This window comes from Salvelinus alpinus, chromosome 15, assembly GCF_045679555.1.
Source record: "Salvelinus alpinus chromosome 15, SLU_Salpinus.1, whole genome shotgun sequence".
NCBI classification, from domain to species: Eukaryota; Metazoa; Chordata; class Actinopteri; order Salmoniformes; family Salmonidae; genus Salvelinus; species Salvelinus alpinus.
The window spans coordinates 33199885-33214504 of record NC_092100.1 but is presented as its reverse complement, the minus strand read 5'-3'; the positions used below and the strand labels follow the sequence as shown (position 1 = coordinate 33214504).

Below are 14620 nucleotides of genomic sequence, written 5' to 3'. Positions count from 1 at the left end.
AAACAGGGATTTTCTACTAGGATTAAAAGTCAGGAATTGTGAAAAACTGAGTTTACATACACCTTAGCCAAATACATTTAAACTTCCCACTTCAACTGTATATATTTTATTCCTGCACACTGAATGCAATTCTCACCTTAGACTAGTAGTGGTCCTGTAGATGAAAATCATAATTTTCTCTCAATTCCTCACCCCCTTGGGGAGGGGTTTCTTTGTTTCACCTGGGTTAGATTGGGAGATTTAGTGTGTCATAAACGAACATTTGAGAAAGTAGATCTAAGGAACTTGTCAGAGGAGACTAGGAGAACCAAACTGACAGGATGGACAAGTGTGTCAGGAAACGTATTATTATTCCAAGATAGTCTGGTTCGTGGCTCACATTAAGCATTCAAATTGATTAGTTAATCGTTTTTTTTTTTCATATGCTGGGAGTGGGAGAAATGCAATACATTTACATAGCGGGATATTATTTTTGATTGTATATCGTATCAAATAGTTTTGACATTATCACAATAGTATTTTTGCGCTAGTTTGCTGTTCCTGCACAAGAATTCCAGTATTTTTCCTTGATGGAGAACAAGCTATCTACTTTTTATATATAAATATTTTTCAGCACTTTTATTTCCATGACTGATCAAAAGTTATTTGTATCATGGCTCTCTTGTTCCTCTGCAGCAGCAATATATTTGGAACACTGAATCGTAATAATCACAGTATCGAATCGCAATACATGTCGTATCGCCACCTAAATATTGTGATTAATATTGTATCGTGAGTATCTGGCAATTCCCAGCCTTAGTTTTTTCACAACCAGGTTAATTACAATATTTTTTAAAGAAATTGCATATTTTGTGAAGATTAGTATATATTTTTTTTATTTTGGGGGGGGGCTAGGGATAAGGATTATTATACTCCAATGACTTTCAATACTTATGTTGTCTTACCCCTATACAAGAAATGTCAAGATTTGAATTATAGGTTTATGTTTATTTAATCTAGTCTTGAAAGCTATTGGACTACACCAGAAACATGTATTTAAATACATGGTTCTGGATTAGCCTACTGTAGTTGATTTGGAACGTCGCCAAACCTTTTACCATAACAACTAAATCATTTCAGGTAACTACAATTATTTGCTTCTATCCTTGAGAAGGATTTTACTACAATTAATGAATAGTCAGACTTATGTTGGCCTGCTCTTGAATAGGCCCTATTGAATACTCCCCTTATTATGAGTTCAGAAGGAGTGTTATTTATCAGACAGACTAAAGCTGTCTGATAAAACGTGCCAACGTGAATAAAAAAAAGTCAGGGAAATCATTTAATTTGACAACATGTTTCTGACCTAACCAGGACAGATTTGCTTGAAGTCTATGAATATGACCTTTAGTATTTTAGTTCATATATTCCCAGGATGGCTTACTCTTTGTAACCTTAATTGGGTTCATACATTAAAATCCCTCTGTGTTGTAGTTCCTCCATAGGCTGTGGTTTCTGTGGTGTGTCTGATTTTGCGCCTCACTAGTCCCTAATGAATGTCAGTCCAATTTATAGAATAAATTCCACCAGACTTGTTTCCCATTTACAGTCTCTCAACCAATCATCCCTCTTTATTGTACCAAACAGCATTCCATTACACCCGATAAACATACAAACTCTTACTCTCTCTAAATGTTTACCCCAGCAGTCTTGTTGTGGTTTGTCACTCCTCCCGTACATGCTGATGCTGGTTTAGACTACTCAACTTTGTTTACTCCTCACAGGCTTTTTTTGTTAGTGTATGTCTTAGTCATGGTCCAAGATGAAATGCATGTATGGTAGTGTATGTCTGCCCCGCTCACTCCATCTGTTATATTGCATGATGGGCCAACCAGTTTGAGGCTGTCCTGTGTCACACCCATAATGAACTCCAAGTCAGTTGTGCCCCAGCATCTGTTGGTGGGGCCAGAGGATCGGGGCTTTCCCCTCCTCTGTATCCCCTCCTCCCTGTCTTTGTGTCTAATTAGAGTGGCTGGTGGGAGGTGACTACAAAGAGATGTCCTGCTGGCCCTCCCTCTCTCTCCCTCTCATCCCAAAAGCACCTCTGTCACAGACACAGGAATTAGCAGCTGCCTGGCCTTCTGATTAGCTGGGGTAATAATGGTCACCAGGGGTAATAATTGTTTAAGATTCCTCCAGCTGTATAATTCAGTTTGGACTCGGCTGTCTGTCCTTGCCCCCTCACCTTTCCTCAAGTCTTCAGTCATGTTGGGGGTTTCTCTCTAGAATAAATGAGCCCCTCATCATATTACACTGTCACCAGAGTGTCTGCTCCTGAGTGGCGCAGTAGTCTAAGGCACTGCATCTCAGTGCTAGAGGGTTCACTACAGACCCTGGTGCGATTCCAGGCTGTAACACAACCGGCCATGATTGGGAGGGTCATAGGGCGGCGCACAATTGGCCCAGCATCGTCCGGGTTAGAGTTTGGCGGGGGTAGGCCATCATTGTAAATAAGAATTTGTTCTTAACTGACTTGCCTAGTTAAATAAAGGTTAAATAAATAAAAGTCTGGCAAGCAGGGAGTGACAGGATGCAGACAGATCTCACACTGCTTCATAGGAACATGGAATGGGAGATTAAGTGAGATGTATCTTTGTCTATCAGTGCAGGATAGTGCTGTGTTTCAACATTTTGGTTTTCATTCAGAAGCGAGTGTCGAGCCTCTATCAACGGGCAGTCACTGTCACCTTGTTTCAGTGTGTACAGCCACTGTCACCTTGTTTCAGTGTGTACAGCCACTGTCACTAATCATATACATACTTTCTGTTGCCTCTCCCTGATGTGGCTTGTTGAAAATATCTTTCAAATGCAGATGTTGTGACCATGACTTTGGAACCAGAAGCCTGTTGGCTATATGAAATAATAATTTGGCAACAATAGATACAACAGTTACTACATCACACATCCTATGGAGATCTCACCTTAATGTTGTTATACAGTTCCCAGCGTGGTTCAAGGGGTTATTTAATGAAAAACAGCTTTATTGTTTCCCTGTATGACTTAGTTACTGTACCTGAAAAAGTAAGTTCCAGAGGGTTCAGTTTAATATGGCGTGTAATTCCGCTGTTCTTGCAATTTGCTCTCTTTAGTTCTTGCAGTTGAAATGTTATTCTTCATTGATCTGGAACAGGAAGGCCTATTATTCCTGCTCTGCTCTACTGCCATCCACAGTACTGAGGCAGCAGAGTATAAAGTCGTATAGCTAGAGAAACACCACAGAGAGGACCACTCACTGAATACTGTACTGTTTCCTGCACCGATAACACCAATATTGATAGCCTAGATCTGATGGTGTGCTTTTGAGAAATGAATGATTGTATATCTCCACATCAGCAGATGGGTCTCCTCTTGGTCCTCTCTGGTAGGGATGACATGGTTATTGCAGACGTAGACTACCTTAAGATGTTGCCTAAAATGATTGGAGGTTAATCCTCTCCACCCATTCTTCTTCTTTTCCATCGCCACAGCAGATTGATCTGTCAAGCTGCCAAGGCAGACGCAGCCAAGGTGTCCCCGTCTGGCTTTAACGTCAGACAGCCAGGACTGGGCAGGTCCCAGTTAACTCCCTTAGAAGACCATTTGATTACTACAATGAAAGAGCTGCCTTTTCTCATTTAGCCCAGAAGCTTTTAGATGGGCGTGTTGATGGGTGAGTTAAGAGTGGGTTAAACCCAGCTCAGTGCTAGAGACCATCGTGATTTAAGTATGAAGAGTGTTGGTAACCTCCACAAAAGGAGGTTGGTCTCGTACAAACAGAATACAGCTACACACGGTGGTGATTGGACCATTGGAGAGATTTCTATAATCCTCAGTGCAGGAGCTTTTCTGGTGTGCTTTTCAGTGGGTTGGTCCAAAATACTTTAACCCTAGCTGAGTTCAGTGTTTACTTGTCACCGGATCCTGAGGACTTGTGCCTTGGCACTCCGTGTGAGTGACAGATGAAGGGCTTATATATAATTTTGCATAGCGCTTCCTCAATGTGTTCAGGCTTGTTGGCAAACCCCTTATCTGTGGAACAAAAACACGTTGAAGTGCTTGGATTTAGAGGCTGTCACACTACCTGGGAGACGGTGACCTCATTAGGTGTAGAAGAAACCTCCAGTGTACCTCCGTCCGTCCTTGCGTGATGTGGTGAGGTGTGCACCCCCCTGGCTGTTCCGTCCGTGTGAGGAAAGCCCTCCATCAGCACCCACTCCACCCCTGAAGCCCTGCAGCCCCTATCCTCCCGGTCGACCCAGGCACTAACATGCCTGATAGCAGCCGCTTGCTCTGGGCTTTGGAGCTGTTGATTTATGGGACTGTGTAGCTGCAGCAGCATCTGACCAAATGCCAAGAGCTCTGACTCGTTTCTCCTATCCTAACAGCAGGGCATGGCCCTCTTCTTATTTAGGGCCTGTTTGATCGCTAGATCTATGACTCACTCTATGGACCACTGTATTGTGTTAGACTAAACATGTTGATCAGCTAATGATGATAATTGTTTACTATACATTTTAAATCCCATGTGCTAGCCTCAGCTGGGTGCACTACCTCGGTCAGAGTTATAGCTGTTTTCATATTGGAATAAATAAACAGTAAATTCAGCATGTATCCAAGACTCTTATCTTGATTGATGATTTTCTTTAGTAGTTTTTGTTTGATTTCTCAGTTATTTACTTTTCTAGAGTCTCTCCTCGGCCTGTGTTTGTGAGCACAGACCACCCTGGTTCTATGTGTGTGTGGAGGTCTGCAGAGTAACTGTCCTCCACTGAAACTTGGCTGGAGTGGGGGTGGAGCGCTGGGGTTGTGCACTTTTGAGATTTAACAGGAATGCTTTGGGGATCGCTGTGTTTTTCAGATTTCACTCCCGACTCCCCTTTGGAAGTGGGAGGTGAGGGGAAAAGAGCAGTTGCGTCCTCAGTGAGAGCAACGTGATACCCTTGTCCATCCGGCTCCCTGTTACCTGACTGCGGTTCTTGTTCTCTCCCTCCACAGAACAATGAAGATCAAGTGGCATTCCAGGTGGGAGGGGGACTTTCTACTCTGGAACAGATTCTGCAGGTAGTCACTGCAACCTCCACCCCTACCGCAGTCTCACGCATTCCAATCAAGTGAGTTCCAGCTTTTACATTCAAATACTGCTAACCTAGTCTCCGCACACACTGTCTTTTGATACACTTTCTATTCAGATTAGAGGGTTTTACACAAACTACACTATATATACAAAAGTATGTGGACACCCCTTCAAATTAGTGGATTCGGCTATTTCAGCCACACCCGCTGCTGACAGGTGTATAAAATTGAGCACACAGCCATGCAATCTCCATAGACAAACATTGGCAGTAGAATGGCCTTACTGAAAAGCTCAGACTTTCAACGTGGCACCGTCATTAGATGCCACCTTTCCAGCAAGTCAGTTCGTCGAATTTCTGCCCTGCTAGTGCTGTTATTGTGAAGTGGAAATGTCTAGGAACAACAACGGCTCAGCCGCGAAGTGGTAAGCCACACAATCTCACTGAACGGGACGTCGAGTGCTGAAGCGTGTAGCGCGTAAAAATAGTCTGTCCTTAGTTGCAACACTCACTACCGAGTTCCAAACTGCCTCTGGAAGCAACGTCAGCACAATAACTGTTCGTCGGGAGCTTTTTTCATGGCCGAGCAGCCGCACACAAGCATAAGATCACCATGCGCAATGCCAAGTCTCGGCTGGAGTGGTGTAAAGCTTGCCGCCATTGGACTCTGGAGCAGTGGAAACGTGTTTTCTGGAGTGATGAATCACGCTTCACCATCTGGCAGTCCGACAGGCTTTGGCGGATGCCAGGAGAACGCTACCGGCCCGAATGCATAGTGCCAACTATAAAGTTTGGATGAGGAATAATGATTTGGGGCTGTTTTTCATGGTTCGGGCTAGGCCCCTTAGTTCCAGTGAAGGGAAATCTTAACGCTACAGCATACAATGACATTCTAGACGATTCTGTGCTTCCAACTTTGTGTGGCAATAGTTTGGGGAAGGCCCATTCCTGTTTCAGCATGACGATACCCCTGTGTAAAAAGCGAGGTCGATGCAGAAATGGTTTGTTGAGATCGGTGTGTAAAAACATGATTGGCCTGCACAGAGCCCTGATCCTCAACCCCATCGAAATCCTTTGCGATGAATTGGAACGCCGACTGCGAGCCAGGCCTAATCGCCCAACATCAGTGCCCGACCTGCTTTTGTAGCTGAATGAAAGCAAGTCCCCGCAGCAATGTTCCAAATTCTAGTGGAAAGTCTTCCCAGAAGAGTGGAAGCTGTTATAGCAGCAAAGGGGGCACCAACTCTATATTAATGCTCATGGTTTTTGAATGAGATGACGAGCAGGTGTCCACATACTTTTGGTCAAGTGTGTATAATGACACTATGTTTAATACAAATTGTTCATGAAGGGTATGTGGCTGCTGCTTGTGGCTCTGTGAGGGTCATCGTCATTGGTCATAATGCATCTTGCTGACCTCTTGTGATGTCACCTCTGCTGAGACAGCCGTGAGGAAGTGTACGGGATGTCAAATTACTCCATTTACTTTGGCTGGAACCTCCATGGTCCCCATACAATACAACTTCATGAATCCATTGAAATTGACATTTTGTATTTTTTTGTCCTTTCCATCGCCCATATTCCCATACTCTTCACAACCAATATCCTGGCCTATTGCTGCTCTCATGAGTCATGAGCCGACATTTCACTGTCTGTCGTCCAACCGGACCTCCACTTAAAACCCATGAGCCTTACCAGCTGTTGTGTAAGTCTCTAAAGACATGTTCCACACTCTGACCTCTGTGACAGCTCTCCTCTGTTTACAATTTGTGATGTTTTTGCAATTGCGTAAAGTGAGTGAGGTAACCTCAACCCTTCCTTTTATTTCTCTGTTTATAGTGCTCGTATCTCAATCAATACTTTCAGAATGGATCATGAATAATAATGCACCCTTTTTAGAAGGAAAAAGGGATTACATTTTGGTCATCTATTTTGTGTTCATTCTTTTCTGTTGATATACAGAAAGGCCATGTGTCTAATCCATCAGAAGGACTCTGTCGTGGTTTTGAGTTGTGGGTCTGGAGTTAGTGTGGCCTGCCAGTAGATAACCTCGGAGAGACTGCCATTCTCACAACACTGGAACTCTCTAATGGACTGGAATGGCCTCTCTCCTACACTCATTAGCATTTACTGTTTCCCAAACCTCTACTAATGGACAAATGCGTCTTTTATTTCTAATGCATTTAAATACGGCCATCGTGTTTATAGATTAAAAAACTAAAAAATATTCACTCAATCACTAATCCTGGAGAATTTGAAGCAGACTTCCGTATCGTGAGTAATTTTATTAACTTAAATTGGGGGGACAGGTTTTTACTTGTAGGTAGCTAGGAGTCTTTTGCTCACAATTGGACTGTTTCTGCTTGTTGAAGCGGGAGACTACACCCACACACACTGTTGTTCCTACACTTTGAGACAGCCACTTGACGTACGGAGGAAGAGGAGTTGAATAAGATCAGAGGTACTTCTTTCATCCTCTGCCGGGCTCCTAGTCCAATCCAGAGCTGAAGTGTGCCATGTCTAGTGACAAAGGAATGGCCTCCATGTTACCTTCTTTCAGGACTCAATTACCACCTTGTCTGAACATGTTGAAAATAACTTCTTCAGATCTTCTAGAAATATACATAAGACTGAGGACAACTTTAATTAAGCATGAAGGGGCAGGTCACTCCTGTGGCGTCATCACAATTAGGAATGTTAGAATGTAACCTTCCTAAAGTAAAGCTCAAGAAAGTGGTCCAGTTCTGTTGACAGTTCTTAGTATGTGTTCCACTTGATAAAGTGGTATTATATGTTGAATAGTACATAACAGTATATTCATGATGTTACCAGTGGCAAAGCAGACGACGTGTTGCCAGTTCCTGTCTACCCAGCACCTGTGGGATCAGGTTGTGATAGGCTAGCTGTCTTTGGGCTGTCTCTGCTCCCTCTGTCCTACATGCTATAGTGTAGAGTGCTGCCTCAGGCCTGGGGTTGTTGTTGGGTCCCTGAGAGCTATGAGCTTGGGTCAGAACTTGTGATAACCCTCTTCCAGAGCACATCAATCCGGCACCTCAGATCACATCTCACCGTTGCCGCTTGCTATAGGCCACCCTCTGCCCCCAGCTGTGCCCTGGACACCATATGTGAACTGATTGCCTCCCACCACCTTCAGAGCTCATGCTGCCTGGTGACCTAAACTGGGACATGCTTAACACCCCGGCCATCCTACAATCTAAGCTTGATGGCCTCAATCTCACACAAATTATCAATGAACCTACCAGGTACAACCCCAAATCTATAAATACGGGCACCCTCATAGATATCATCCTAACCAACTTGCCCTCCAAATACACCTCTGCTGTTTTTAACCAAGATCTCAGCGATCACTGCCTCATTGCCTGCATCCGTAATGGGTCCGCGGTCAAACGACCACCCCTCATCACTGTCAAACGCTCCCTAAAACACTTCAGCGAGCAGGCCTTTCTAATCGACCTGGCCTGGGTTTCCTGGAAGGATATTGACCTCATCCCGTCAGTAGAGGATACCTGGTCATTCTTTAAAAGTGCCTTCTTCACCATCTTAAATAAGCATGCCTCATTAAAAAAAATGTAGAACCAGGAACAGTTATAAGCCCTTGGTTCTCTCCAGACCTGACTGCCCTTGACCAGCACAAAAACATCCTGTGGCGTTCTGCATTAGCATCGAATAGCCCCCGTGATATGCAACTTTTCAGGGAAGTTAGGAACCAATATACACAGGCAGTTAGGAAAGCTAAGGCTAGCTTTTTCAAGCAGAAATTTGCATCCTGTAGCACAAACTCAAAAAAGTTCTGGGACACTGTAAAGTCCATGGAGAATAAGAGCACCTCCTCCCAGCTGCCCATTGCACTGAGGCTAGGAAACACTGTCACCACCGATAAATCCACTAATTGAGAATTTCAATAAGCATTTTTCTACTGCTGGCCATGCCTTCCACCTGGCTACCCCTACCCCGGTCAACAGCCCTGCACTCCCCACAGCTACTCGCCCAAGCCTCACCATTTCTCCTTCACCCAAATCCAGATAGCTGATGTTCTGAAAGAGCTGCAAAATCTGGACCCCTACAAATCAGTCGGGCTAGACAATCTGGACCCTCTCTTTCTAAAATGATCTACTGAAATTGTTGGAACCCCCATCACTAGCCTGTTCAACCTCTTTCGTATCGTCTGAGATTCCCAAAGATTGGATAGGCTGCTGCGGTCATCCCCCTCTTCAAAGGGGGAGACACTCTAGACCCAAACTGCTACAGACCTATATCTATCCTACCCTGCCTTTCTAAGGTCTTCGAAAGCCAAGTTAACAAACAGATTACCGACCATTTCGAATCCCACCGTACCATCTCCACTATGCAATCTGGTTTCAGAGCTGGTCATGGATGCACCTCAGCCACGTTCAAGGTCCTAAATGATATCATAACCGCCATCGATAAGAGACATTACTGTGCAGCTGTATTCATCGACCTGGCCAAGGCTTTCGACTCTGTCAATCACCACATTCTTATTGACAGACTCAACAGCCTTGGTTTCACAAATGATTGCCTCGCCTGGTTTAACAACTACTTCTCTGATCGAGTTCAGTGTGTCAAATTGGAGGGCCTGTTGTTCGGACCTCTGGCAGTCTCTATGGGGGTGCCACAGGGTTCAATTCTCAGGCCGACTCGCTTCTCTGTATACATCAATGATGTCGCTCTTGCTGCAGGTGATTCTCTGATCCACCTCTACGCAGACGACACCATTCTATATACTTCTGGCCTTTCGTTGGACACTGTGTTAACTAACCTCCAGACGAGCTTCAATGCCATACAACTCTCCTTCCGTGGCCTCCAACTGCTCTTAAACGTAAGTAAAACTAAATGCATGCTCTTCAATCGATCACTGCCCGCACCTGCCCGACCGTCCAGCATCACTACTCTGGACGGCTCTGACTTAGAATATGTGGATAACTACAAATACCTAGGTGTCTGGTTAGACTGTAAACTCTCCTTCCAGACTCACATTAAGCATCTCCAATCCAAAATTAAATCTAGAATCGGCTTCCTATTTCGCAACAAAGCATCCTTCACTCATGCTGCCAAACATACCCTTGTAAAACTGACCATCCTACCGATCCTCGACTTTGGCGATGTCATTTACAAAATAGCATCCAACACTCTACTCAACAAATTGGATGCAGTCTATCACTGTGCCATCCGTTTTGTCACCAAATCCCCATATACTACCCACCACTGCGACCTGTACACTCTCGTTGGCTGGCCCTCACTTCACTCTCGTCGCCAAACCCACTGGCTCCAGGTCATCTACAAGTCTCTGCTAGGTAAAGCCCCGCCTTATCTCAGCTCACTGGTCACCATAGCAGCACCCACTCGTAGCACGCGCTCCAGCGGGTATATCTCACTGGTCACCCCCAAAGCCAATTCATCTTTTGGCTGCCTTTCCTTCCAGTTCTCTGCTGCCAATGACTGGAACGAACTGCAAAGCTCTCTGAGGCTGGAGACTCCTTTCTCCCTCACTAGCTTTAAGCACCAGCTGTCAGAGCAGCTCACAGAATACTGCACCTGTACATAGCCCATCTGTAAATAGCCCATCCAACTACCTCATCCCCATACTGTATTTATTTCTTCATCTTGCTCCTTTGCACCCCAGTATCTCTACTTGCACATTCATCTTCTGCACATCTACCATTCCAGTGTTTTACTTGTTATATTGTAATTACTTCGCCAATACGGCCTATTTATTGCCTTAACTCCCTTATCTTACCTCATTTGCACTCACTGTATATAGACTTTTTGTTTTATTTTTTCTACTGTATTATTGACTGTATGCTTGTTTATTCCATGTGTAACTCTGTTGTTGTTTTTGTCAAACTGCTATGCTTTATCTTGGCCAGGTCGCAGTTGCAAATGAGAACTTGTTCTCAACTAGCCTACCTGGTTAAATAAAGGTGAAATAAAATAAATATATAAAATCCAGCCCACACTCATCGTAGCCCTGTACATGGTTAAACATGTATTACACCCACATTCATTATATATAAACACACACATTTACAATATAGAGGAAATGTAAGGGCAAGGGATGGGAATATTGGGAGCCAGTGATGAGATTCAACACAAGGACTTGGCCCGTCTGTCCACTAATCACTGTTGTTCATCTGGGTGGCTGTATGGCGTAATGGTCGGCGTCTGTGAGATAGACACTAACCCCCAGCGCTTGCTACATTATCTGTTTACAGTAATGCTGCCGTATTGATCGCCTCCTCTCAGATAAGCTGAGTGATTTACAAAAAAGTCAACTGCAGAGTCGGAGATGCTTGGGTAATATTACCCCCCTGGGAGGCCCACTCCTAGTTGTTACCATTACATTAATGAGCTAATTCCTCTGAGGCTCGGCTAATGTCCCTGTGTAACCCTGTGGCCGCTGGATCCATGTCTAGACTAGCAGAGCAACAACTCTCATTAACATCAATATAACACAGTATATATGATATACCAGAGATTTTTACCTGCAAAGTCATCCATAAACCAAATGGTCTTGTGTGTGAAGATGATCCTTAATTGTTCTCCACCTGGATTACCTTTATCACACTCTTACTGTTAAATTTGCATATTCAAATCTCAAGGTGAAGGAGTATTTTTGAGAAAAAATAAGAACCCTGCTAGTTGAAACAGAAAAAAATATACATCCATTGTTAGAGGAATTTTAACAATACTCTCTCAAAATTGAAAAGGCACTCGCACATCTGAGCTATCTCTGCAGCAGGTGCATGGCAACAGTTGAATAAGATGAGAAAAAAGAAGAAACCCGCACATTGCTCTTGCTAGTATCACTGCTCTTTAAGCTTTACGTATCTTCTTCAAGACCTTGCAAGTGTGAGCCCTACTCTGTGTGAATGTGTTTTCTCTTTGTGATTCTGAGTGGAGAGTGTGTTGTGCTCCCTTGGGGAGGAGGGGGCAGAGCTGTCTAAAACAAGCTGTAAATGATCACAGATCCTCACTAGGCAAAACCACAGCTCTGCTCTCTCTGCCTCTGGAGACACTTATCTTCAGCATCATTATTATTATATGGTGAGGAAATGTTTTGCCCCAGTCTGGAGGTGTGGTTAGACGGGGGGGGGGGGTAAACGTAGATGCTGTTCTGGCCCTGTTTTTCAATCTTTATTAGCACATCCTTCCTCACTTTGGAGAAATCCCTGCATGATTTAATTAGCAAAAGCAAAGTTTCCACATCACTACTTTAACAAATTTGACTCTTCTCAGATGTGTAATTCTATCAAGGAAAGATGGATGCATTCTTGAAGTATTCCAACCTTGTGTCAACTACTGTGTGTTTATGGGACATGTCCCTGTGTCTCCCAGTAGGGGTCACTGGGTAGTAGAGGAGGAGAGAGGCAGGACTGGGGGGAGTTTATCCCAGTGATGTCTGGGCTCAGCACAAGAGAAGCTAGCGTCAGAACAGACAGACTGACCCACCCGAAGGGCTGAAGAGGTCGTATAACTTTTTGAGTTGAATTTGAGAGAATCGGTAGAGGACACTTGATGATACAATTCAAAATGACTGTGGTATCTGGTATCTGTTTTATCTAAGTGATGAGTGGAACAGGGGCAGGCCCCTGTTCTACCACATTGAAAATGAAACCAGCTTATATTTAAGCTTTTTAGTTTTAGAGAGAGGTCTTAACTTCTGAGAAGGCTCTCGATATGCGCAGCGGTTTAAGGCACTGCATCCCAGTGCGAGAGGCGTCACTACAGACCCTGGTTCGATTGTATCACAACCGGCTGTGATTGGAAGTCCCTATAGGGGGGCGCACAATTAGCCCAGCGTCGTCCGGGTTAGGGTTTGGCCGGGGTAGGCTGTCATTGTAAATAAGAATTTGTTCTTAACCGACTTGCCTAGTTAAATAAAACGAATAAAAATGAATAGTCCAGTGACACTGCTATGCTAGGACACTGCATGTTAAAACACTCATAGTTAGTTACCCACCTCAGTCACATGACTGAGTGTATGCTGTGTAATCAAAGCTGCTACCTTAGGTTTCATTTCAGGATGTCGTTATATGGTGTGAGTGTGTGATGCATGAAGGCTCATCAGATTACTCCCAGTTCATACCCAGCCAGTGTGGAACGTCTTGGAAGCACTCAGGGTATCGGAAAGATCAACAGAAGAATCAAATGAGTGTCATTTAGATAGCAGTGAATGAAGGGATTGTTTGACAGCACCAGGAAATGGATTTGCTCCTCACCTTGTATTTTGGCTTAGGGTTAGTTTTCTTTCCATGAACACACATTTTCCCTGTTGAAAAGCAGGGATTCAACCTGATCTGGAAGTTGGTCAAATTTCTGCAGCATTTCCATGGTCAGGCCTGACTGGGCACATAGGAAAAGCACTGAGATGTTGGGAAACGTGAGCTTGAGGTTCAGGTGGAACGATCTCCTGCTTGATAACCCAGTAACAAAAGCATAAAGAGTCTTTTACATGGATGATGTCCTATTATCTTTGCAATAAGGGAAGACTTCTGAAAATTGGAAACATTTACCTGTCAGGGGAGTCTACCTGGTATTTTCCCAGTACCCTAAACTATTATGCTGTTTCTGTTGTGTTTTTATGTCACTAAGAAAATACTTCTAAATACTCTTGAGCCCTAAGTGTTTTCTGGGATATTGGGGCAGTACTATACTGCGGGGGGGTCCTGACCTTCGCTCTAATTTTTCCCTTCCCAGCCATCTGTCTATCAGCCCCTGGGATACTCTATGGATTCTGGGATAGTTTAAATTTAAGAGTTTTAATTCAGCCACAGAGATCAGTGACACTCCCAATCCCCCAGCCCCCTTGTCATGTCCGAGCCTGTCGGCCACCCACGGTGATCCCCACAGGGCTCCACGGTGTATGGTTGTCCCAGGGGGCTGGCCCAGAATACTGTGTGCTCTAGTCCAGTCTGTGTCTTTAGTCTCTATCTAGCCCTTTACAATAGCTCCTGGCTTGAGATGGCTGTGTGTGTCTATGGCCTCATCAGAACAGGAGGGTGGTTTGCTGTGGCCGACCGTCTGAGGTTAAGCAGTTTAGAGTAGGTGAGCAGATTGAACTGCTAATTATCTTCATCTCTCCAAGTTTCTTATTCTTCTCTCTCAAATCAAATCAAATTTATTTATATAGCCCTTCTTACATCAGCTGATATCTCAAAGTGCTGTACAGAAACCCAGCCTAAAACCCCAAACAGCAAGCAATGCAGGTGTAGAAGCACCATCTCTCTCTCCTATTTCCTCTCTCTTGCTCTCTCTCTCCGCAACCTGTCAGTATGGGCCGTCAGTGGAACCTAATCCCACGTCTACAAAATAAGGTTTCATTAATCCCAGATTAACAATGTACCCGTTGTATCTCCCGCTGGGTGTAGTCTGGCGGTTGGTGCAGGCACCAAATCCTTGGTTCCGGCAGTGGGTGTGGCATGCTGTCAAATGAGCACCCAGAGCTGTGTAGGTGGAGGTATGCTGCCTGTTAGGATGGACTGGCATACGTG

At 44.4% G+C, this 14620-nt stretch overlaps 1 protein-coding gene across 4 annotated transcripts in view; it reads left to right on the top strand.

The window, feature by feature from the left end:
• The window catches only part of LOC139539938 (S phase cyclin A-associated protein in the endoplasmic reticulum-like), a 108987-nt gene that overhangs the window by 57013 nt on the left and 37354 nt on the right, over positions 1-14620 (top strand). For all 4 annotated transcript variants that reach the window (XM_071343377.1, XM_071343376.1, XM_071343375.1 and 1 more), the window contains one exon: positions 5014-5129. In XM_071343377.1, coding sequence (XP_071199478.1) covers positions 5014-5129 — 116 coding nt within the window. The remainder of the gene's footprint in view (positions 1-5013; positions 5130-14620) is intronic.